We start from the raw sequence: 27278 nt of genomic DNA, 5'->3' as shown, positions 1-27278 counted from the left end.
CATCATACCTATAGCCAAGAATGGCTTTGTCTGCTTCATATTTGGATTTTCTACACGGGAGAAGCTTCTATTGATATCTGCTTGGGTAAGGCATGTCCACACGTGTTCTCCTTGGTTGAAATCTGCTTCTGGAATGCGTTAAGAGTGCTGAAATTTTCATGGGCAGCCGGTACTACCCTTGTCTAAGTGTGGCTATCCCCTGCAAAAACGCACACAAGCTCCTACGGCTGCACTTTACCTTCACTGTGCGCTTCACAGTCTCTGCACGGCCTTCACGGATGCCAGAGCAAGAATTGAGAAGAGAGAGAACATGGACTGAACTGAGAGTTGAAAGAGGAGGCCCTTTGTGTGAGTGGAAACTATTGCAGAGTGTTGCGAAGAGATAGCGCTTCCTCTTTTTTATCGCTTGGCAAGAGAATTGGCCATTTTACACTGCATGGGGGGGAGGGGGGAGAGAGAGAGAGCATAATGTTCCTACAACGGTCTTCCAGTTTTCTCATGCTATGGCTGAGTTTCTTAATGTTTATTAATTCTGGCCCTTTTTAAATTGGCCGACGATTGAGCTTAAAAGATTTTTAAACTTTACACTAAAAAATGGGCGTTAAAACCTTGTTTTTAGGCCATAATATTTGTTGGAAAGTTTTGCAACTGTCCCTTTCTGATTGGCCTATTTCTTAAGTCGTGCTTTATCAAACTTGAGAAGAACAATTGGTCCTTCAGTTAGCTTGAGATTACGACGATGTCTACCTGCTTTCTTATGTTTTTCTTGAGATCTAAGGATAGGACGTTTCACTTGCGTGTAAGCGGTATCTAGGTCTCGAACAAATTCATCAATTGCGAGTATCTTATCCTCGGTGAGAAGGATTGGAGAACGATGTGGTTTGCCATAAATAACCTCAAATGGAGCTTTTCCTGTAGAGGAACGTACAATGTTATTATAGGCAAATTTTGCGAGGGGTAAATATTTCTCCCATTCTTGTTGGTTATGTGAGACATATCACTTTAAAATATCTAGGACTGTAGAGTTTGTGATTTATCTAGGACATATCACTTTAAAATATCTAGGACTGTAGAGTTTGTGATTTTGCTTTGTTCATCCATCTAAGGATGATAAGCTGAAGAAAAATTTAGCTTGGTTCCTAGGTTCGTAAAAAAGTGCTTGCAAAAAATAACTAGTCATTTGTGGGTCGCGATCGCTTGTAATCGTTTTTGGCATACCATGATGCTTAAAAATCTAGGCCATGTGATCAACTTTAATGGTCTTTCTTACTGGAATGAAACGAGCTTGCTTATTGAATTTGTCTATAATAGTCCAGATTGCATCATTTCCATTCGGGGTCAATCTCTCTCTCTCTCTCTCTCTCTCTCTCTCTCTCTCTCTCTCTCCTGTGATTTACCCATCCCAGCTAGTTGTTTAGCTGCTTAGTCCACACCTAGCAGTTTAGGATTCCGTAGTATTTTATTTTGTCATTCTGTCATTTTGTCATCTTGTTACTCTGACCTTGTATCAGATCCACCACATTGTAACTTTCTGGTCTCATAGGTCACTTTGGCCTTTTGAAGACGTTAATATAACATTTCATTTCATTTCATTTCTCTCTCTCTCTCTCTCTCTCTCTCTCTCTAACCTTTTGGTCTCATAGGTCATTTTGACGTTAATATAACGTTTTCTTCTTCTCGGGTGTGTGCGCGCTAATAAGAGAAGGAAAATGGTATAACCTTTCTATCACCCAAGTGTGGTAGATTGGTTATGCCATTTCCCTCTTGAATAACAGGTCTTGAGTTCAACTCTCCTCGTCGGATAGATCTTTAAGGTCTCTTGAGATAGGTTCCTCTATGACGTTTAGATTCTCTTCTTCTTCTCTCTCTCTCTCTCTCTCTCTCTCTCTCTCTCTCTCTCTCTCTCTCTAAGTATGGCTTCTAAACGATAAAGTGTAATTATCTGAGTATATTGTCATGCACTCCCATTTGTGACACCCAGTTTAAGGAAAGGAAAGTTTGAAGACCGAAAACGATAAACTGTCTGAAGTTTCAAGCTTGGGAGGCACCTGTAACAGACCTGCCACCTCACTTCCTACCATGCAATGACCTGTTTGGGTAGCTATCATAAGTCAGGTTGCTGTCAGGGCTACTATCTTGAGCAGCTTGCTTCACACTCTTATACAATGCCTGGTTTTTAAAGCAAATGAGATACATCAAATGCTTCCATTTCTGTACTATGTTGACTTCTTTATTTTTTGAAGTCAATCAGCTCCTAAAATCCTGAGCCTTTCAGTCTTTCCAAGTCTCAACAGTTTTAAAAACAACACATGCAATCGGTGAAATTTTGCATGAATTGATTGATTGCCTTGAGGAATTGAGAGTTTGTCGCAAATATTGCAGTTGGTTTTTCTGTATTGTCATGTGTTTGTTTGTAACAGCATACAAGCTGCAGGTTCCTTCTTGTGCTGGACTCAAAGAGGTTGACATGATGATGCAGGATATTGTGTGTTTATTGATGCGGAACATGCTTTAGATCCTTCATTTGCAGAAGCTCTTGGAGTGCGCACGGAGGATCTTCTGTTAGCTCAACCTGATTGTGGGGAGCAGGCCCTTAGTTTGACAGATACCTTCATACGAAGTGGGTCAATAGACGTCATTGTGGTGGATAGTGTAAGTGTTGTTATTGTGCTGCTATGGAAATTGTCCAGATGCCTAGCTTTCTATTGTCTGAGACTTAGTTTTCAAGCAGCAAATATAAATATAAGCCAGTGTGAACTTAATTTTTTTTCTGTAGGTGGCGGCACTGGTCCCACGGGCTGAACTAGATGGAGAGATGGGTGATGCACATATGGCAGTACAGGCTCGCCTAATGAGTCAAGCGCTACGAAAGCTGGCACACTCTTTGTCCAAATCACAAACTATTCTCATCTTCATCAATCAGGTATACTGGTGGTAGGGACACATTATCGATTGAGCTGCTTATAAACCAATTTGAATTGCACTTGCTCATGGACGATAGATTAGAGCCAAGCTGAGTCCTGGAGGTTTTGGTGGTCCTGTGGAAGTGACATCCGGTGGCAATGCATTGAAATTCTATGCTTCTGTACGCTTGAACATACGGAGGACGGGCTACATCAAGAAAGGAGAGGAGGTAATATGGAGTGCTCTCTTGTTTCATATCACATTCTTTTTCTTTGGAGTGCCCCTATAGTTGTTCTGAGAATTTCCTTTCATGTGCCATTGCCATTGCAGCTTGTTGGTAGTAATGTAACAGTAAAGGTTGCAAAGAATAAGGTTGCTCCTCCTTTTAAAACTGCCGACTTTGAAATTGAATTTGGCAAGGGGATTTCAAAAGAAGGGGAAATTGCCGATTTCGCTGTCAAGTACGGTTTTATCAGCAAATCAGGGAACTGGTATGCATTCAATGGTGAAAATATAGCCAATGGAAAGGAGAACCTCAAAAGGTTTTTGAGGGAGCATGGTGACTTGAAGGATCTACTGTTGACAAGAATTAGAGAGAAGCTTGTTGGAGGTTCTGTGGATGAGGATGAGAGCAGCTCAAATGAGGATGGAGCCCACTCAGAGCATGAATTTGAGGGTTCAGCTCTAGAGATAGAGGAAATGGAGGTTGCAAAGCATTGATGAATTCGGATAATTTCAAGTCCTTTTGTCAATCAATTGTACAAGGTGATTTGATGTTTCTGATTACATTCAAATTGTGCTGAACGTTTGGGAATGGCATGGAACTTTTCTCTTTACCTTGTAGTGCCACAGTTCAGAGCGCGATTCCTAAGGCACCGTCTGCAATTTTGCCCGACTTGTATATATTTAAATTTTTGAAAGTGCATATATATAGTTTAGCTCTCAGATGTATTCTTGACAGGAAAGAATAATTTATTATACTCACAAATTGTATTCTCGACATTTTAGTAATGACCTATTGAATATATCTCTCCAACTGTGTTATTGATGTTGATGTTAATCGAATATACCCTTTGGTAATTTCCCTTCATGTGCCATTGCCATTGCAGCTTGTTGGTAATAGTGTAACAATAGAGGTTAAATCAAGGGAGTTTCAAAAGAAAGGGACATTGCTGGCCTCATCAATCAATCAAGAAACTGGTTTTCATATAACGGTAAAAATAAAAAGGGAGAACCTTTGAAGGTATTTGAGGGAACATGCTGACTTTAAGCAGCAATAAGTGAGATCCCGGATTAGGGCCATTCAGCAGTACATTGTAACAAGATATTATGTGGTAGCTACCACTCAATAAGAGCTAGTGACCCAAAGTTTATTTCGATATTTCAACAATTTCATCAGTATCACGATAATAAACTTGATAAGGTCCCAATGTAGATGGTTTCTGCAATAGCAATGTTCTTGGAGGCTCAGTGGATTAGGGTGAGAGCAGCTCAAATGGTGATGGAACCCAGCTAGAGCATGATTTTGAAGTAGAGATTAAAAAATGGAGGTTTAGTGTAATTCCACTCACATATTTCAAAATTCACCAAAAAGTGTTAAATTTGAAGGTGAGATATACTAAATCTAGAGAGATTCAAAGCAAAAGCCTCCAAATATATTCCATTTACCTCTAAAATTTTCCACATGTAGGCTTTTCATTAAAGCAATGGATCATCATCTTCATCACTACATGGTAGAATGTTCAGAACGGAAAGGATCACCAACTCAAAGATCCTACCCCGGCCCCCAACCTGGTCTTGTATAGGGCAAAACGTCAAGGAACGGTTGCAATTTTCAAGCCTAGTGCAAGCCTCCGCTAAAGCTATCGAGTGATTGACGATCAAAACCCCTGTTTATTTATCCTGAAGGGGTAATGTCTTAGGTTGAGACTTTGGGTATCAAAGGGGAGCCCCATAAATCTCCTAGCGGAAATGCATTTCTAAGGCACCCTATAACATGGAGGGTACTTCACCCAACGATCTAGATACAAATGAGCCCTCTATTACATAATATTGTTGATTAGTGTCAGCATACTAGAAATAACTACTTGTCATCTTGACCTTAATCCTTTGCAATATAATCATGAAATTCGTGCTGACTCCCCTTCCTTGTTACATCCCTTCCTTTTGAGGAGGTTTTTTGGAGCAGATAAGGGGCGTCGACACTTTGTTCATCAGCAGAAGCAGACACAGATGGAAGCTCCAACTTCGCCACAGAGGGACTCAGATGAATCCTCCTCGTTTGACCTCGTCAAGCCCACCATCCGACTTGCTATGTTTCCAGCAGAGCAAGCAAGCCTCGCAGCAGAGGTGAAGCGCCTTCAGGCCACCTCTATTATTTGAAAGATTATTGGTAGCCATCCCAGTTGAGGAGAGGTACGTGACCTTATGTAGGCCCCCCTTCTAGCAGAGGTAGGGAAGATCATTGACATTTAGCTTCTCGGGCGAAGATACTATAAGATAGAGTTCGAGACTCGAGATGACGGCCAAGGTCATGTCGATCAGCCCATTGGCCATCCGAGCGATCAGAGCGCATTTTCGACAGTGGTGCCATGGGTTCGATCCCACATCGGATGTTCTTGTAGAGGAGGCAGACTTATCTATATTTTGGTATGTTTCCCTGGCTTGAGGCGGGAATACCTACCGCTTCTTTCCGGGATTGGTTCCGAGATCGGGACCACGCACGACAGCTTCAATTCCAGCCAAGGTTGTTGGTGTGCCTTTAATACACGTTCTAGTTCATGATATTCATACTCTCCAGAAGGCGGTCCTTCTACCTAGGGTGAATGGGGGATGGTTACGATAGAGGGTGGAGTATTCAAGACTCCAAATTTGCAAACAGAGGGCCACTTAGCGAAGGCCTGTCCTCGTAGGAGATCTTGACCCATAGCGCATGTGCAACCTCCCAAGGCTAAGCATGATCAACAGACAGGTACCCAAGACACATATGTTGGTACCTCGACAGAGGCCAGCGATCAGCCAGCTAATGGCTGACATCAGGTGCTTGACCACCGTCGACAGGGATGGGCTCACCACACTGCCCCTCTGGTGGTTGCCCTCCTTCAACTCAGCAGCATTGGATTTCGACAAGGAACCATTTTGACCCTCTCCAGTAGGAGCCCCCCTCCACCTCCACCACCTTCCCCCCTCCACCTTCAGACGACGACTCCTCACCTCCACCCCCGCCTCCCGCTCCTCCTCTCTCCCTGATGGGGCCCTCAGCCTCATCACCTGACCCATCTCACACTCCTCAGACGCAAGGACTAGACACACATCGGCAACGAGACGATCTCTTGGTAGAGGGAATTGCAGTTTTACGTAGAGACTTGTAGGTATAGGCGGACCTGGCTAGGGAGGCGGACTCTACTTTTGATGGATGAAGCAGAGTAGGGGCCCCGCCTACCAGCAGGAGTGAGTCTTTGGAGCTCTCTTGATCACTTCAGGGTAGCGATCTCCTCATCATCAGTTAACTCCACGCATTATGGATGCATCACACTTTCACCGCTTGTTGCATTACATCCTCCACCACCTTCTCCTGCTACCCTGAGCATGCAGGTATGCAGGTAGATATTGCTACCATTTCCATTTAGCCAATTCCATTACGTAAGCAGGGTACAACCATCCATGGTAGACGCATTCCAAGCCTTGCTCTCACTTCTCTCGGCACCAACTACGATGGAGAGTTTTCTTGGTTCAATTGACAGTGAGCAATCCGGCTCAAAAGCTCCTTGGTAAGTTTCCTTCATCACTCAAGAACTTTTGTGACGTCATCACTCCAGACTCCCTTTCCCTCCTATGAACAATTTCTCTATGGCAGATTCTTGAATGAGAAATATAAAACTAAAAATATTGCTCTTGGCGCTCAAAGCAAAGGGAATAATACAGCAAACAAAAAATTCATACAAGAAAACTCTCCACCAATCTTCTCAATGATGTTTTCTTTCTTTGAAATAGTTAAGTAGGCTAATTCTTGATCTAGCTTTGCAAAGCTTGGTGATTGAAATGGTTCCATATTACACTTCCATTGCATGTCACCATGGTTTGATTTTGCAGCACACGATGTGCGCCAAATTAAGAGGGGGTAATATTAGTGGAAGTTAACACATACACGAAGCACCAAGCAAAGGAGAATGTGCCATAGTTTTTTTGATTGCTCTTGTATATTTTCAAGTTCATGAGGAGCTCCACATTGTATATCCTGTGGTAGATAAGCCTGATTTGTTCACACTCTATAGAGGCTTGAAGTCCATGCCTATTAAAGAAAGCAAAGGCAATAATAAAGAAAACCAAAACTAGTGTCTTTGACACTGCTTTTCTATCACTATATTTACAATTTTACGATGGCCTACAGATAGTTCTGAATGGCATAGGATGCACCACTTGACTTTGTTAATCATTGAAGTACTCTTAGAAACAAACAAATTTATAGCATATATGTGAATAATGTCACCTTTTCTATGTTGCTTGGGAAATATATCCATAGACTAAGTGTTGCATGGATTAGATGGGTTGCAAGAGATCAACACTATACTAAATTATCAAATCATGGTTGTTGGATTAGAAGATTGAGGAGGAAGAGTATGAGGTACGATCTTGAAAACTTGTGAGAGAAAAATTCCCCAACCTGCTAAAAACAATCACTCTATAAAAATATTAGTTTGTTAAGAACACATGCGATTGTTTGTTTCCTATTCAATAATCAATCATTGAGGGGATCAAGATTGCCGCATTACAATCAAAGATTAAGGGCATGTTGATGTTGTTGATATAAAGATAGACAACCAAGAAAGATTGATGATCTCCTACAAGTGTATATAGATATAGTTCAATGACCAAGTCAGGAAAGTGACAAATGATTCTTCAAGATAGTCATTGTGTGTCAAATCCTAATAACTCCTATGGTAGTCTTGACATTCCAAAAAGTTCATGTTGCCACAATGTAACAAAGCCTTTACCAAGTTTTGGGGGGCAAAAGTACTTAAGGCACAATTGCTACAAACAAAGGGGCATCTTAGTTTTTAGCCTCTCCCATCACACAAAATCAAGCTCAAATTACCTCCAAAAATGGAAACATTTCCACAAAGGAGATCACCAATAGCCATGTGAGGATTTGAGACATGTTATATTAAGCAAGTGGTGAAAATAGAATATACCTAGAGAGGAACATCTACTTCTGAGAGATTGAAAAAATCAGTTTAACTAGTTCAAAACAAGAGGAGGCGTAAGAGGTTACACTAAAGAAGCTTCAAGTTTTGAAGCAAAAATTTGAGGATTGACAATCCTTCCCGTAACTTCAGAGATCTCTACAAAAGGTTATAGCCCAATCACATGTCTAGGTCAAGCCTTGAACAATTTTCACGACTATATTCTTTTTTAGAAAATTATCCTTCCATTAGTTAATAAAACTTCTGTATGGCTACAAACCACCTCTACTAGAGAGGGCTACATCAAAAGCATGGGGAGACTCTCCCAGTGAGTAAACAAAATATGTACAATGAGGCTAAACCACAAAATGGGAGGAGGAAAGAGCCACACAGGTGGTCGACAGTGCCATTTGGGTGCAGCTTGGACATGGTGAAGAAGGCCCAAGGTACCAGAGTTGCAGGAAAGCCTCTCTGCGCTCCCACTTGCGGTTGGAGCTGCCCTGAAGTCTCTCAAACTAACCCTTGAGAGTATGAATCAGCTCCAACCAAAAGTCACGAACAATCTCCGTCGGTGGGACATGGAAGATGTAGAAGCAACATGTTCGCCAAATGAATCAGACTGTCAGGGCATAGACGCGCTCCCAATACAACTCTCTCTCACTGCACCACTCTTGGGGGGAAGCTGTATGGCAGGCTGAAGTGTAGGTCGACCCCCCTTGATCACTATCATCCTGCTGGTGGAGGTAGCTCGAAATGGAGCGCAAGGCCCGTGAGGGTGGACCAGGCTGTAGCACCTCAAGTGTATTGTCGCACTGTGACAGGAGCTGGCATTAGACGAAGAACCCAAAGCCAAACCTGATGGGCCATGGGGCAGTCCCACAAACAGTGATGCTGACTCTCTAAAGGATGGTCACAAGTTGCACAAGCTGCCGAAAAGCCACTATGTACTAGCTAACTCCCACTATTGTAACTCTGTGTGCAACTAGCCATTGGAACAAGGTGCCTTGCCTGGGCTGTCTCGAGTCCCGCAACTGCTCTTGAAAACCTGACAAGAACTCAGTTGTGAGAACCTCCTCCTACCAATGAAGTGCTGCAGCATGACGAGCCTCTCTCTGTGCTACCAGCATGTGCCGCCCTCGAACAGTGTACTGAAAGAAGGGAATCCTAGAGTGATTGGCTGAAGAGAAGGGGTCTCTCCAAAACCACTCTCCACGGTCCCACTGCACTCGTGCCAGAGGGAAGCTCTCGCAATCCCAAAGCTGCCACTTGCCTGTGTCAAGATCTGCTAGGTCAGGATCTATGACACAAGTCCTCCCATAGATGCCAACTTCTTGTATCCTTTGAAAACAACACTCGACAACCTGTGGAGCCTCTATAGGCGATGTCCCCCTGGATCTCAAAGAAGTACAAGCTCTGAGCAAGCACGAATTGCAATGAGGACCTCCAATTGCGTGAAGGTTCCCATCCATCTGGGAGCTACTGTCTCTAGAGGGGTGAGCCAATCAGTTGGTAAAGCCTCTGTAATGTCCCAGCACATGCTTTGCACCCCTCTCATGCCTCGCAGCTAGATGCTCTGTGCCTCCTTGGGCAAAAGTGAAAACTGAAGCTAGTCGCTGCTAGTGTGAGATGGTGGGCCCTCTGTCATGGGACCCCAAGAAACACGAGGCCTACTACCAACCAGGTGGCCTCTCTAAGTGCTAACCATGGGGTTCCAACTGTCTCAGGCACTCCTCCGTGCAAGTGGGTTGGTGCTACTTCATGCATACTCAGCTACTCCCAAGATCGAAGCAACCTCGCAACAAACCAATCCTCTAGCCTCCTGCTCAGACCAACTCTGTGCATCTCTGTAAAGATCCACCTGATGGAAGGGATCCAAGGGCGTCCTGCATGAGGGACTTGAGCTCGAAACCGGTGAAGCAACAACTCCTTCTAGGGATCCTCCCCTGAAAGCAGTTCTTTGACAACAAACTTCCCAAGAAGGGCTCTGGTCTGTTGTGTTGGGTCCATGATCCCCAGCCCCCCCTGAGAACATGGTAAGGTGATGACCTGTTACGCTACTTTGGCCCGGGCTAACTGGGTGTCACGTCCTAACCAAAAAAAGTTCCTTATCAGCCTCTCTAACTGGCGAACACAGGAGCTCGAGAAAATCCAACAAGACGGTGATGTCCCACATAGTAGCAAACATCACCTACTTGGCCACTACAGCTATGCCTTGCAAAGAGACTCGTGCCGAGATCCAATGCAGCAACTTCCTCCTCATGGAAAGGAGGAGGGGAGCAGTCTGTTGCTCAGAGGACTAGTCAAGGCCAAGTTGACAACCCAAATAATGAAGTGAAGTCCCTAGGGAAAGCCATCTAAAACTCTCACCCGACGACAAATCAGGAGTAGGAGCACTGCCAACATAGAAAGCTATTGTCTTCCTCCAGTTGATCAGTGCTCTTGATGCACAACAAAACACCTCAAGATCTTGATCACACCTGTGCAGATTGGCCTCTTGGCCCTCCAAGTCCAAGGCTAAGGCGTCGGAAAAATCAGCATCAAGTAGCTCCTTTGCCCTAATAGGGAGCTCGAGAACACAAGAATCTGCTCATTGCCTAGCATATAACAAAAAAAAAGAGAAAGGGGACTAGAGGTAAACCCTGTTTGATTGAACACGCGAGCATGAAGCGTTCCCCTCTTTCCCCTGCCAAGAGCACTTGATTGTGCGCATGCCTGTAGAGAGCTGACACACCTGTGATCCAAGCATCTGAGAATCCCATTCTGCGTAGAGTGCCCTCCAGGAAGTCCTAGTCAACTCTATCGTAGGCCTTCTCAAAATCAAGAAGCAGTATCACCAGATCCTCTCCTTGGAGACGCGCGAGGATAGACGCCTCCCAAAAAGTGAAGATGTTGTCAAGGATACTACACTCCTTGACAAAACATATATGAGTCCAATGTATAATGCTCTCTAGTAGCGGTTGAATCCTCAAGCTCATAGCCTTTGCTAGGCTGAGTTGAGGATGGTGATGGGTCGCCACTATCGAATCTCATCCCCTCCTTGGGAATAAGGTAAATCATGTCCTCACTCATGCATTTATGAATCTTGTCAGTTTGCAAAACATACTGGAATGCACTACAAAGATCTGAACCGAACAAGTGCCACTACTCCAAGAACAAGTTGGGAGTTGAACCATCCTCCCCTGGACAACTACCTCGGGAGAGTGCTCTGAGGGCCCAAACATGCTCTTTGCATGCATCCTGATACTCTGCTGGCTGAGGCTCAGCTGACAACAGATCACGAGTAAAAGTTAGTAGCAATTGCATGTATATTCTTAGGCTGTGAATCAACTGACCCGTCGTGTCTCCCGAACTTGATAACATTGGTGTGCACATGGCAAGGCCCCGCCATCTCAAATAATTCCCCAATAACTCTGTCACCCACCTGGGTCCACCGAGATGCCCAACGATGGAAGTCAAACTCATGACCCTGCTCCTCAATGCTAGCCAACTCCTGTCTAGCCTGCTACATTTTCTCCTCCAACCAAGGACTGTCTGGATACTGCTCCTACATCCTCTACAAGGAAACAATGCCCCGTTGGAGGCGCTTCTCCTCCTCCTTGAGCAAGCTGTAGACTCCTAGAGGAAGAAGTGGCTAAGCTCAGCCAACCCAAATTTTTACTCTAATAGCAAGGGTGTTTTGCGTGTACAAGCTCTCTGTCCAAAGTACCTCCTGTGTTTGTCTGTCACAGTGAGAATCACTAGCGCATGGTCGTAAGAAGTAGTCCATGCCAAGATGCAAACAGATCCCCCCATGTCACAGATGTGGTCACAGACGTAGAAGCTGTTAGGAAATAGGACGTAGCTAAGTAGATAATAGTGTAGCTTACTTAATGGAGAGAGATAATTTTTCACACACGAGAGATTTTATATATATATATATATATATATATATATATATATATATATATATATATATATATATATATATATATATATATATATATATATATATATAGAGAGAGAGAGAGAGAGAGAGAGAGAGAGAGAGAGAGAGAGAGAGAGAGAGAGAGAGCACGATATACGTGGTTCACCCAATGTGGGCTACATGCACACGGGAAAGTAGCCACTCAATGGCTTTAGTACTTCAAAGTAGAAGTAGGTTACAAAGGCACCACACCACCTCACATCAACTTCACAAAGCACCACACTCCTTTTTTGTGTAGAAGAGGCCTTCTTTCATAGACCAAAAGGGCTGCCCTCTCTCATGAGAGGCAACCGTGTGTAGCTGCCCTTGTGTAGACAAGTCCAAGTTGACCTAAGAAATGAAGTCATTCTGAAAGAGAAAATAGATCTTCTTAGTCACCTTGTTTATATATGTGGGTCTTTGAGCATTACTAGCCTCATAAAAAAAAAGAATAAAAAGAAAAAGTGACTTCTCTATTATTGACTTAAGTTTTTGAATCTTTGGGTTGCTCGCTCCTTGTAAAAGCCAGGCACTTTTAGTTCTTATGTCCCCATGGCAAGCAACCTTGAACGGGCTAGCTTTGTATCTGTTTCTAGTTATGTTAATGTTAGATATTACAAAAAAAAGACGAAGGTCGTAAAAATGTACAAAATAAGTCTTTTACATATCATTTTTATCGTTATAAACAAGTGATATCTTTTTCAAGAGTGACACATGGACCAAAGGTTTAAAATCTCTACCTTTTTATTATTGCATGTTTTATATATTTATTTTTTTAGCATTTATATTGCTTGTTTTATATCTTTATTTATTACATCAAAAAATGTGGCCTCAAGACATTGATTGTTCGATTGGTTGAATAAGATATGAATCACTTATTGCAACTAAAAGTATTAGTAGGATAAAAATCATACACATATGACAAATATGTATTTTCTTGAGAGAAGAAAAATAGCTATCATAGTGTGGTGTGCACGAATGCAAGAGTAGATAAGACCAAATGATTGTGCCATTCAACAGCTCCTTATATTGAGTACTAGAAAGGTTACATGCCAAGAACACCAGAAGTGTCCTCCCACACTAGGTGGTCAAACACATGATCTACATGACCACACACCACAATAGGTACGATGAATAAAATTTGAAGACTCGATTTCATAACTCTCAAGGTTTTCACTACTCACATTGCACTCATTGCCCATACATGTTTCTTTTGAGACTTTTGAACTACATGTCTAATAAAAAAACCCAACAACAATAGGTTTTGGAAATCATCTTATCCTATGAGTGTCTCTCTCCTTGCTTCTCATGATCCCCTCGTTAGATGAATACCTCATGAACAAACATCATGCTCAATGTCTATAGAAGTGATATTTTTTGCTTGCACTTCTACCTATGTGGCACTAGCAAACACCCTTTTAACACTAGGTTTGTGTTTGATCCATTTAAGTGGTCATATCCACAATAGTGGCTTGGCACCTCATTCTACAAAATTGGCTCTAAGATTGACTATTTTTCAAGAAACCATGAGCATAGAATATAATTAAGGTCCTCTCATATAGAGGAAAATTTTCATATACAATTTGTCCCAACAAAGTATAAAATTAAGAACTATGACTTTCTAAAAATAGCAAAAGGCCACAAAATTGAAATTTAATTTGGTAGCATACACATTTTTGAGGGCTAAAACAAGTTGGCAGTCTTTTTCTAAAAATACATATGCATGGATTCTTATCGTGTACATGTCCGCATTTTTCAAAACATTTCCAATGTCCTTTGAAGGTTTTCAAGGGGTCTACATGGAATATCAAATCTTTGGAGCAATTTTTGTTCGATTGTACCTAAAGGATGGATCTTGAAAAATACCAATTTTACATGGAATTATTTATTATTAATTTTTTTTCAACCTACCTGCCTTGAGAACAAAGGCTTTGATTAGAATTTTTGTGGTTCACGAGAATAAGAATCTACAAAAGAGTTTCTTATAGCCACAAAAATGGCTTGTGTTCACATAGCCAATAGTCTAGGGTTTGATAAAGAAGAACAATATTAATGGCTTAGTATGCCACCCCCATGATGAGGAAAAAATGCTTCAAATGTTATTGAAATTGCAATAAAATTTTGAAATCTCAATGAAGATAATATTTCATTTTCTAGGCAAGAATCAAGAAATTCAAATGTCTTCTCTCTCTCTCTCTCTCTCTCTCTCTCTCTCTCTCTCTTCACTATATCAATCCTCTTTGTGGTTTCACGTTGAGCCTTTTTCATTACTAGGGTAATTCTAAATCAGATGGTGACTATTTTGTGCATTCATGGCATCTCAGGTTTTGTGATGGGTTTGTAGTATGGGTGTCAACCTTGTTACGGGGGTGCACAATAGAGAGGATTGACCAATTGAGCAATAGAGAGGATTGACCAATTGAGCACGTCTAGCATCAAGGAAGATTGGAGTTCACATTAGAAAGTGAATAAGTTATAGGAGGGCCTCTTTATTTGGCAGTTTAAAGAACAAAAAATGTCCCTTCAATGATTGGGAGAGGGAAGTGCCTTTGATATGCGAGAGATGGATGCATGGATATGCGCGCGCGTGCGCACACACACACACACACACACACACACACACACACACACACACACACACACACACACACATATATATATATATATATATAGAGAGAGAGAGAGAGAGAGAGAGAGAGAGAGAGAGTTAGTTCACATTTTAGAGAGAGTGCAAAGAGAATGTAAAAAATCTACTTTTCTAGAAGGTGGAGGACTAAAAAGCGGTTCATTTAATAACCTCCAAGTGAGAGAGAATGGTTTCAATGTAAGAGAGAGAGGAAAGGGGTGAGAAATAGATAATTTAAAATTCTAAAACATGCATTTTACAAGTAAACTAACCACCTTTTTTTGGGATAAAATACCTATTTTAAAATTCAAAATAGAAAATTATTTCTTTTTATTAAAAAACCTAGTGTCAACCTTTTTTCCACTCCTCTAGGCTTGGTCAAACATGGATTAATCCTTAAACAAAACATTAAATAGAAAGTGCTAAGTTTTTAGAGATAAGTGAATGCACATTTTGTAGGAAACCTTGGTTGAGTTAATGTTATCCCTAGCTTTAATTGAGAAGTTATATACACATGTTGCACCTTTGCTAGCAGCTTACCATCTTGAGTTTGCTTGCATTTCACAATTCTTCCCTTCTAGTAGTGTGTTTGAGATGTTATACGTCTCCTTAAGACCTTGTGTTCACCTCTTTAACTTGGCCGTATTGTCACCCACACATATGATTTATAGTTGATAGTAAACTAATAATCACTATCTTCTTGCACATTGCTGTAATATAAGAAACAGAGTCAATAACGCTCCTAGGTCATTGTGCACTTACTGATGCCATGGAAGGAAGTAGTATGATTTGCACAATGAAATTATGATTCATTGCACAATTATGTTCTCATCTAAATAAAGAGAAAAGCTAAAAGGTATATAAAGATGATCAATCTCCTCGCTATGTCCCACCACGTGCAAGTTGTCTTAATGGGGAAGAAGGAACAACAAAACTGTTGAAGAAGTAAATCCACTCTAGAGAGCGCACACACTCAAAGAGAAGCTTTAGGAGTACGATATGGTGCAAATCTATAGCTTTACAAAGAGGTGTAAAATAAGGTTGACAGATCAATGGAGAGCTTCAATAGTGGTGGCTACCGTTGAGGAGAATGGTGCAAGCTTGAAGGTGGAGCGAACAGAAGATAGAGATGGTACATTAAAGAGGGAGGGAATGACCGACATATTTTTGGAGGGACCCCCTTGTAGGAGAGAGGGGGGAGAAACTAGCAACCATGAGAGAGAGAAAATATTGGTTTTTATCCCAAAATTTTATAAAAGGGCTCAAATTTTTATATTTTATATGTTATTTTCTCCAAAGAATTTATTTCACACCACCTCTAATTCTACAAGTTTGACCACTCACATTAGGCCCTGCCATGCCCACCAATTTAGTAATATGACATCCACCCATTTTCCCATTTTTAATCCTATGGAAAATAAAGAGGACCTCCTAAAACCCATTCCCTTCGTAAGAACATGGCAACGGTCATTGGATGAGCGGTTCCATTGTAGTGTGTATGTGTTTTTGGTAGAGTGGTGGGTTTGGAGGGGTGCCTCTTATATAGTAATCTATTGGTATGCATGTGTGGACATTATAAGTTACCATTCCTTTCCTTCGTCTTTGTTTAAGAGAAACTTGAGATTCCTCTTTTCATTTTTGAAGAAGTTTAAAGCATCCTTTTTCTTTTGGAGAAAGTTCCTTTGCTTTTAAACTCTTTACAGGCCATAGATAGAGAGTTTGTCTCTCTCTCTCTCTCTTCTCTCTCTCTCTCTCTCTCTCTCTCTCTCTCTCTCTCTCTCTTTGAGTGTAGCCTCTTAAGTGTGCACCCCCAATAGAACTAAGCAAGTCGTCCCGTTCTCTTATTGGATCTTGTAGGCTATTGAAGCAAAGCTACAAGAGGTGGTTTGCATGCCTTCTCTCTATATACCAACTCTGTGGTGACTCCATGGATTTAATCGGGGTAGCATTAGGTGGCTTACAGTGGACAAAGGTGGGTTGTAGAGAAATCATAAAGAGCATTTTGTAGAGGCCACATTAGTGGCTTTTAAAAAAATTTAACATTGACCAATCATCTTCAAAAATAAAAAATGCCACTTAGGATGATTATGCAATAATATGAAGGCACTACCATAATCATAGATCTATGTTCTCCCTATGATGAAGCAGGTGGTCTAGCTCTTGGATAGAAAACTAGTGTGCCATAACAAATTTGAAGAAAATGATCCAATTCAAGCCCCATTTATGAATCAAATCACCATTAAATAATCTCCAATGGAAGGGTAGTAATGTGCTTGTATTTTGTAAAGGTGGAAGCAACAAAAAAAAGTTACAATAATTTTCAATTCTCCTATTCTCTTGAAGCAAGATGCATGGAACAGAAGAAGGGGATAAGGGTTTTGTACACAGAAAAAAGCTTCTTGTATAGTCAAGCATATCTTCACCCTCCCCTCTTGAAATCTACATGTGAGAATTATCAACTAGATGTACTGAAGCATTGTGTAAAAAATGTTATAGCAAAGTGAAGAACACTTAGCAGTAATGGGACTATCATGAGGAACTTTCTCTCAATATATAAAACAGTACTTGATCTTTACCTTGATGACTACTTCCTTTATGACATTTCTACAAAATTATGTCAATCTTCCTTATAAACCACTCATTGCAATAATCCACCTTGTCCATATACCATAAGATATTTATCAACCATGCCCAATAGAAATCAATATTACGAAAAAAACTTGATACATTATGAACTCTATTGATGGAGCACATGGAATGGAAAGTTTGGTGTTTTTTACTCCTTTTATTTATGCATTATAAGTGTTTGATAAATCTTGACTTGGTATGATTTATTTTTTTGCAACAATACAATCAAGGTTTCCAAAGATCATCATGGATTCAATGGAATTTCTAAAAGTTAAGGTATAATTGAGTGATGTTTTAGAGTAAAAGTTGTAATGTTTGATGTTGGAGTAAGGGTTGCAAACATGCAACTTGGAGATGAAGAAGAAGCTTAAATAACACAACATAAGATGTATTACCTAGTGTGATAATACAAGAATCTAAAAGTTAAGGTATAATTGAGTGATGTTTTAGAGTAAAATTTGTAATGTTTGATGTTGGAGTAAGGGTTGCAAGAATGCACATGCAACTTGGATATGAAGAAGAAGCTCAAATAACACAACATAATATGTGTTACCTAGTGTGATAATACAAGATAAGATAGCCCTAGAGTGATGGTTATATATACAAATCACAAGGGGAAAAACCTCCTAGTAAGGGAAAAAGAAATTTGGTGGTCATAACTGTGCTCACACATATCACTACCATATACATGGAAACAAATTGTCCCTTAGAGTGATGCGGTCAATGAGATGTGGCACATGGATTATAGAGAAGTGCCATGCTGTATGGACATGACCAGTCCAGAAGGAGGCAAACCCAAATCTTTCCTAAATGCTTCAAACTTCTCACAAGGCAATGTCTTGTAAACAAATCTACAAGTTTGTTGTGTATCAACACATAAGGCAAGCTAGTCTCTTCAGTTGAGAGCCTCTTAATAACATAGTGATAATGCACCTTAAAGTGATTTGTGCAGACATGAAACACTGGGTTCCTCAAAACTACCAATGAGCCTTGACTTTCAGTGTAGGTGAGTTGCTAGATTCTTGTCCAATTCTCAGATCAGCCCTAAGGTATCTCCGCCACATACTCTCACTCGTAGATGTTAAAGCTACTCTGTACTTAGCCTCACAACTAGATGTTGTCATAGTAGGTTGTTTCTTGGTCAACCAAGATATCCATGAATTGTCAAGCATGAAACAAAAACCACTCATGGACACTTGTGTGTCATAGAAACTAGTCCAATCTGAGTTAGAAAAAGCATGTAAATATTGTGGCACATGTAACCCTTGTTTTCATCATTTTAACCAACAATTTAGATGCATTTGACAAACTTATCATTCAATTTCTTGCGTTGTTGCCGTGGCACTAGAGCATAAGTAAAGCAACCAAAAACATGCAAGTGAGCAATGGATGGTTTCTTATCATATGGATGTCTCATGTGGATGGCTTCTTGCATTGTTGCTGCGGCACTAGAGCATAAGTAAAGCAACCAAAAACATGCAAAGTGACCAATGGACGGTTTCTTATCATGCCGTGTCTCATATGGAATCATAGAATACAAAGCTTTGGTGGGACACTTGTTAAGTATGTAAGCAATGCACTTGAAAGCCTCGAGCTAGAAAGCATGTGGTGAAGCTTGATTTTTTACCATACATCATGCCATCTCCATAAATGACATGTTTTTCCTCTTAGAAATTCAATTTCCTTTAGGTATATAAGGCTATGTACATTGGTGTGTATCCTTTGACAACTGGCCATAAATGCATCAAATTCTTTTGACATATGCTCCCCCCTTGATCAAAATAAGGGGTGTCCATAGTACAAATGGATACATTTTTAGTCAATAGAAAAAACTATTTTTTGAAGCACATGAACACTTCAAATTTAACTTTAAACATATATGCCTACGTATGGCGCGAGTGATCATCAATGAAAGTCATTGTGTTGGCACACAAGCCAAGTTGATCTCTCCTGCTGAGAGCCTCTCCCTAACATAGTGGTAATGCACCTCAATGTGCTTTATGCGAGTATGAAAAACTAGGTTCCTTGCAACTGCCAATGCGCTATGAATGTTAGTGTAGATAGTGTTGGCAGTGTCCTATCCAAAACCCAAATCAGCCATAAGGCGTTTGAGCCATACACACTCAATCGTAATTGTGAAAAATGCCATGTAGTCAACCTCACAACTAGAAGTGACCACAATAGGTTGCTTCTTGCTCAACCATGATATACATGAACTACCAAGCATGAAACAAAAACCACTTGTGGATACTCGCGTGTCAAAACAACCAGCCCAATCTGAGTCCGAAAAAGCATGTAAGTCTAACGACAATGTTCCCCCCTTGGGATAAAACAAGTCAAGATGTAAAGTGCCACTTAAGTAGCTAAAAATACTTAGCTTGAAAGCTTGCCAATCTTAGACCCTGGGCTATGCATAAATTTGCTGAACTGTGAGGCGAGAAACTGAATATCTGGCCTCATGTTACATACATAGATGAGGCAACCAACAATAGTTTGGTAAAGAGTGACATTAGTAGGATCACTTGCATCATGTAGAGTTAACTTGAAACCTGTTTCCATGGGAGTGGCAATAGGTTTGCAATCCTCAAGTCCAAACTTACAAAGCAATGTCTCTATGTAACTTTTCTGACACAAGGAAATACCACCATCACATTGCTTAAACTATATGCCCAAGTAATAATGCAATAGCCCCAAATCTTTCATCTTGAAAGTAGCATTTAAATCAGCCTTAAATTCAGCAATATGTGCCTCAATGATCAACAAATGATCCACATAAAGAACAACAATGAGAAGTACATCGCCCTCACGCCTGACATACAATGTGCTTTCTGTTGGCCTCGATTGACCAAATGAGTGTCAGCTTTCTCATACCAAGCACGAGGAGATTGCTTCAACCCATACAAAGCCTTCTTACATCTGTACACTTTGTCCTCTTGTCGTTTCTAGACAAAACCGCGAGGCTGAGTTACATAAACTTCCTCAAATATGTCACCATTCAAGAAAGCAGTAACAATGTATTATTGATGTACATCCCAACCAAAATGAGCTACCAATGACATAGAAAATGCACACTAGTCATATGACAAGTGGGAGAAAAAGTTTCTTCATAATCTATGCCTTTCTATTTTTCATAGCCTTTAGCAACAAGTCGAGCCTTATAGCGATCAATCTCACCATCTGGCTTGCGTTTCAACTTGTAAACCCACTTTGTATCAATGGACTTTTTGCCAAGAGGAAAATCACATAAATTCCATGTGTCATTTGTTTGAAGTGCATCATATTCTGGTTTCATGGTAGCCATCCAATTTTTTGAATTCTGTGCTTCATCAAAAGACAAAGATTTCTCAACACCACTTAAGCTAGAAACTATTGAAGCATAACAATTTGATGCATAAGATGCATGGCGAGAACCTGAACGAGTACGACTAGACAAAATTGCATCCAATTTATTGTCACACAAAGTGTGCAATAGCCATTTTGGCATACCTCTAGCCTGCTCATTTTCAGCCCTTTCTTCATCAAGTACATCATGTTTTCAGAAACCCCCATAGGTTGTACATTTGCCTCATTGGAATTTACATTCGTACTTCCACTACTAAAAAGAGGCAACAAAGTGTCATAAATGTCCTATGAGCTTACATTGTCTCTAGTACATGACAACAAAGGCTGAACAGAATCTTTCACAAACACAACATCACGTGAAACCACAATATGCTGTCGAGAAATTTGCGGTCTTGCCAGGAAAGCACCGGGCTTATGGCTGTGAGAGTTTGTGAGAGAACTCAACAAAAACTATATGAAGGAGTTAAACCATAGATGCCAGGAAGACTAGGGTTTGGAAAGAAGTGCAATCAAAGAAGACTCACTCTTTTTCTCTTGCATTCACACACATAAAGAAAGAACGCAAAAGAGAATGTCAAAACAATACGAAGATGAAAACATCAAGGCTATGGTCATATCGTATCATGGGTAATATGAAAGGGTTAATGGATGAGTTAATGGTATTCAATCTTGGCTGACCAAATAGGCTACGAATTGTTCTTTGGAATTGTAGTTTTGTGCTTACCATAATATATATATTTTGTCTAGTGATTGGGATTAATTGTGTGTACAAATCCTCTTGGTTCATAGCAAGATAACTACGCTTACATCAAAAGAAAAATTATAGTCTATGAGAGGTAGTATGATGGGATCCGGTGATAGAAGTATTTCATTGAGCCTCTCAGGGCCAAAGAGAAACACTATACGTTGTTGAAAGTGTATTTTACGGCTAATCCATACGTTAATTCTAATAGATTGTACAGAGTGAAAGCGATAGAAATGATCATCATGTGGGTTATTCATCTAGGATAGTATGTGAGAAATGTAGATATGAGAGAAGTGAAGAGATGAGAAGTTTCCCTCCCAAGCCCTATTCTTGCCCGTAGGCAATAAGGATACTGCGGGGAGAGATGTACCTGTAGCAAAGAGAACCTAGAGAGGATGAATTACTAAGAATGAGAGAGATAGGTTTGGTTAAGGAGATGAGATTAGATACATATATATATATATGTATATGTTGGATTAGAGATAAAAATGAAAACAACAAGAAATCAAGAAAACATAAATGTAGAACACATCTTACTTGAAACCCTTCGGCACCATTATTGATGGGAGAGAGAAGAAGAGTGGATAATTCCACTTTGATTGATACACCAAGTGCAAGACCTTCTTTGATTAGAGTTGATCTTCCAAGGTTAGCTTGTTGCAAGAATGGCTAGTCTCCCTCTAGGAGAAAGTGTAGGCTTGGGCTTATGTTAATGGCTAAGTACAATTAGGCATTACTACTCACTCCCTCAAGAATTCCTCTCATCAATGGCTTGAATGCTTGAGTTCCTTCCAAGGAAGAAGAGGTCCCCTTTTATAGGTGAAGGGAACCCCCAAGGGTTTACACAAGAAGAGAGGAGCCAGTGTGAACAGGAATTGGAAAAGTTGGAAATGAGCTGCCCCTGCATGATGTGGGAAGAATGGGGTCCAATATTTTGATCATATCTCCTCAACCGTGGCTCCAAATAAAAAAGTAAAAATATGGGCAAAAACTTCAGCTCATTAGCTACGATTTTCATTGTAAAATCGTTTTCCAATTCGGATTGGAACCTTGTGTAAAAAATTCATCAAAATAGGGTCCATTTATGGCAGCAAAAGTTTTCATGTGGTCTCCTTAGCCTAGACTTTCATTTAATTCCAAAGGACACCTCATGCCATATGAAAGCATGACATTGCTCCTTGACAAAGTTTTGTAATCATGCTTGCAATAATGCATTAAAATAAGTGTATCTTTGAAATCATGCCACCTAGTGTCCCACTAGGATTTGATTGTCTCCTAGTAGCTATTTAAAAAGAAATATAAGAAAAGTATAAAAAATACATAGAATATATATATATTGGAGTTTACCCTAGATATAGGATCTAGCTAGGGTGTGAGATGATAATGAAATAGTAGAAATAAAGAATCAATGCTTTTTGCCCCAAGTTAAAGAGGCGGAGCTATTGATGCTTTTCCCATAGTATTTTCTGATGGTAAAGTAAGGATATGTTACCCTTGAGAAAAATAATAGGATGAGATAGAAGGCTTATTATTATACTTAAATATGCATATGTACACTATAGGAAATATAATTATGTATCTAAAAAAATACAAGATAGATCTTGTAGCATGTGTTCCCACTATGTACGTGTCACAGCACGACATCCACCCCCTCTAAACCTGCACATCCTCCGGTATGTGCCACATTGTCTCTTTGTAAGATTAGACCTCTTGTACATCTTCCTTGTCTTCTTCTTCACTGGATGATTCCAGAGCTTCATGTTCACTTTGATCTTCACCTGTGTTTTTCTCTTCTTCCTCATCCATATCTTCTAGATCATTGTCTCCTCTTCTCTTAAACATTTTAATCCTTTTTCCTGTAATGGGAATCTTTACTTCTGTACCATCTAGTTCAGACAAGCTGTAAGTAGCATTTTCATGCACATGCTTTACAACATACGGTCCAAACCATCTTTTTGAGAACTTACGCATGACTGTGTGCTGGTTATCAAGGCTACTATCATACACCAAAACCCAGTCACCTTTGTCAATTGCTTTGCTCCTGAGTCGATTTCGCTTATCAAAATAGTCCTTGTTTTTTAACCTTGCATTTTTGAGTCGTTCTTTTGCAGCTTCAATGTCTCCAGGTCTTCTCTCTAGCTGCCTTATACGTAGTGCAAGGAGATCTTCCCTACTAAGCCCCTCTTGCCAAGGTAGTACATTCCATGTGGTAATTGTATCCTCAATCGGCATCACTGGCTTTTGACCATGCATTAGCTCTGCAGGCATGTAGCCAATTACTGAGCTATGTGTTGTACGATCAGCCCATAAAGCATATGGTAACAATTTTGGCCACTCACCAACTCTTCCTTCGCAAGCCTTGGCCAAAGCTTTGATGATAGGAGGATGCCCTCTTTCACTCTTTCCATTGCCTTCAGGGTTGTAAGCTGTAGTAAGAGAAAGCTTGATCCCTAATCTAGAAAAGAACTCCCTTGCTTCTTCGGCATCCAGTTCACCTCTATCTGCAGTGATTTTTCCCACACAACCATAACAACAAATCACCTCATCAAGAAGGAATTTGCACACAGCTTCTGTGGTCTTAGCTCTTAATGCTCTTCCTTCAACCTGGTTAGTTAGGTCGTCTCGTGCAAGAACCAAGTATCTCATCTGCCAGAGTCCTAAAGGCATTGTGACTAGATCCACAACCCATTTATAGTGCATGGCTAGTGGATATGTAGGGTGCAATCCATCACGATGTCGAACATTTGAATACATTTGACAAGTTACACATGACTCTACAAACTGAGATACATCTTTATACATACCCTTCCAGCAGTATTTTTCTTTCAACTTGGAGAAGGTTGCCCACACACCCCTGTGTCCAACCCATAGACTCTCATGAAACTCTTGCATGAGCTTTACTTGAGTCTCTTTTTTAGATATAACCCGTTGTGGTGTAGCACCCTTTTGTTTAGGATACTTCCATAAGTAACCATCCCTTAAAAAGTACCCATATGCTTTCCTGCGTATCCTCTTGAATTCTTGTTCAGACCAATCATCCTGTTTTGTTAGAGTACTCAAGTACCTTCCAATAGAAAGCCAATCACCTTCATAAAGATCTTTCAAGAACAATTCAAGTGAATTAGTCATGCAGACATTGTTACCTTTGACATGAAAGATAGAATAGAATTTTGTGCCTACATCATCTCCCTCATCAATCATTTGTGACTCATCTTCATACCTTGCCCTTGATAGCATATCTGCCACTGTATTGTCTTTACCTGCAATGTGCTTAAACTCGGGATTTAAGGACTTAATGTAGGCAATCCACCGCAACATAGCAATGTCTGGTGTTGAGCAGCTTGTAATCATCCCAAGAAGTGGTAGACAATCTGTTTCTACAACCACACATGCACCAATTAGGTACTCTTTCCCACTTTTCAAGGCTGTAACCATACCCCATAACTCTCTCTTTATCTGTGGATAGTTTCTTTGGCGAGCACTTAGTACCTTTGCTCCAAGTCTTACCACATACCTGTGTCCTTCTTTGTCATCTTGCCCTATTGCCCATCCAATCCCTGTAGGACTGGTATCTACTGTCACAATCACTGGCCTTTGACACTCATAGTCTACCTTTCTCAAAGTTGTTGCTGACTGGAGTAACTCCTTTAGCTTTTTCATGGATTTTACATGTGCTTCTGTCCATTTAAACTTTTGATTCTTTCTAAGCAGCTGATAAAGAGGATCAGCTACATGTGCATAATGTGGAATCCAAATAACATAGAAGACACATGCTCCCAGAAACCTTCTAACCTCAGTGATGCTAGTGCATGTTTCTTTCATTCTTTGGATGGCATCTACCTTTGATGGACAAGGTTTCCTACCATATGGCCCGCACATGTGCCCCACAATGAGCACTTCTTTGACACCAAACATAGACTTTTTCCCTGACAATGTAAGATTCACTTCTTCCAACCTAGACAAAATTTTATCACAATCATTTATGTGATTTACCACAAACCTGCGACATTCCTTGAGATCCAAAGCTTCATCTTTGTCACTTTCTTCACATCCTTTGATAGGCAAATCATCAATGAAAGGCATTGTGATTTGAGGAATAAAGTCACGTAAGACCTTATTCATCCCATTCATCATATGTGCAACCGAGTTGGTTGCTCCCTGTGGCAAGGTACACATCCTTACCAAACCCAAAGGTGTCCTCATGGTTGTCAAGTCTCTGCTTTCGATTGCAAGCTGAAATTGATCATACCCTGAGTAGAGATCCCCCATTGAGTAGATTGCCCTCCCTGCAAACGCCTCTGCAAATTCATCCACAATTGGACCTGTTCCTACATTTCTAATTGTCACCTTGTTCACTGGTTGCATATCTTGGATGAAGCGTAGAGAACCATTCTTCTTTGGAACTGTGAACCACCTGTTTGAGTATGGAGCACAAGAAGGCTCCAAGATTCCCATTTTGATTTTCTCATTCAGTAGCTCTACTAACTTTGGCAAATGAGCCTTTGGAACCGGAATAGGCCGCAGATTCGAAGGCACATGAGGTATTGTGAAAATTACCATAGGAGCTACAATATAAGGATCAACACATCCTATCTCATGTGGCTCAAATGCAAAAGCCTTACCAAGCTTTGAAAGCATTTCTTTGAAGCACTTTGTCTCCTCCTGTGTTAGAAACTCCTCGCAACCAATCTGCAACTCTTGAAAGGACTCCTTTGTGAAGGTATGCCCGATCTTTTTAGGATTCCACAAACTTGGTTGTAAAGAAGCCTGTTCAATCTTTTCCTTGTTGTTGGGTGGTAAGGGTGAAGCTACTGGTTTCACCTTCTTTGCTACACTCTTGTATTTAGTTTCAACATGGACTTCTGGGCCAACTGTTTGGCTTTCTTTAAAGGCTTCTATTACTTGATACATTTCCATAGAGCAAACTTCCACAAGTTCATTTTCAAGATGCACACTAGACCTCATTATAGCATCAAGCTCACCCATAGTATCTACAAAAGAAACTTGTTCATACAAACCCAAAACATTTTCAGTAGGCTTTAGCAACCCACTCTTTTTCATGCCTATTTGTACATTATGCACATATTGCCTCTCATATCTCTTCAAATCTTCAAGTTTTGTAAAACATATTGATCCATTCCTTGTTACCAAGGAGCTCATCAAGAAAGTTTCACCTATTTTTGGATCAAGCGAGACCCTTTTTCTTTCTGTACCACTGCAATCCCGCTTTACAATGGTACTTGGCCAAAACCCATCATTTCTCTATGATCATGAAACTCTTTTCTTACCTTTGCTAGAGGATGTTCTCTGAGGTTGTCACGATTTCTTTCATGGTTTACATAGACTGTGAGAAATTGGACAGCTCGTTTACCATCTTTGCTACGTATTCTAGCATATGCTGAACCATCGTCCATTACCTTTGTTTCCATTCGAACTCCCACAATGTAGGGTTGTCCAAGGATGAGATGATATGAAGATGTATCCTGTACAAAGAAGTTTTGGTCAATCTTTACATCACCTATTGTTACCTTCACACCTGGACATGCTGCATACAATTCATCGGATGAATTGTTTGCCACTTTTACCATCCAGCCATGATCTGTGTCCATCGGCCATTTGCACTTGTCGTAGAGACTCTTTGACATTATGTTTATTTCTGAACCATGGTCAATCAAGGCAACAAATGGCTCTTCAAGATCACCTACCTTGACCAAAGTTTCTGTAGTAGCCCTTGCCCAATGACTTCGTGAATAGTAACTCCTAGGAATATCTTCAACTTCTTCATCATCATTTGAGAAATACACTTACTTCACTCTCCCACTAGATTGGTAGCATCCTACCACAGCTCCATCATTCTCCTTATTTTCCAGTTGCATCCCTTGTGTCTTCGAGGTTTCCCCTTCAACC

At 40.6% G+C, this 27278-nt stretch overlaps 1 protein-coding gene across 2 annotated transcripts in view; it reads left to right on the top strand.

Moving 5' to 3' along the window:
- LOC147457481 (DNA repair protein recA homolog 3, mitochondrial-like) overlaps positions 1 to 3952 on the top strand; it is a 63259-nt gene extending 59307 nt beyond the window's left edge. For both annotated transcript variants that reach the window (XM_086512355.1, XM_086512356.1), the window contains exons 5-8: positions 2480 to 2652; positions 2777 to 2923; positions 3002 to 3133; positions 3235 to 3952. In XM_086512355.1, coding sequence (XP_086368481.1) covers positions 2480 to 2652; positions 2777 to 2923; positions 3002 to 3133; positions 3235 to 3624 — 842 coding nt within the window. In that variant the 3' untranslated portion in view covers positions 3625 to 3952. The remainder of the gene's footprint in view (positions 1 to 2479; positions 2653 to 2776; positions 2924 to 3001; positions 3134 to 3234) is intronic.
- Positions 3953 to 27278: the final 23326 nt, after the last annotated feature.

The sequence above is a fragment of the Adiantum capillus-veneris genome, chromosome 5, assembly GCF_014529385.1.
Source record: "Adiantum capillus-veneris isolate H3 chromosome 5, ASM1452938v2, whole genome shotgun sequence".
Lineage (NCBI taxonomy): Eukaryota > Viridiplantae > Streptophyta > Polypodiopsida > Polypodiales > Pteridaceae > Adiantum > Adiantum capillus-veneris.
The sequence above is the reverse complement of the archived record's forward strand: the minus strand, read 5'-3'. Positions and strand labels throughout refer to the sequence as shown.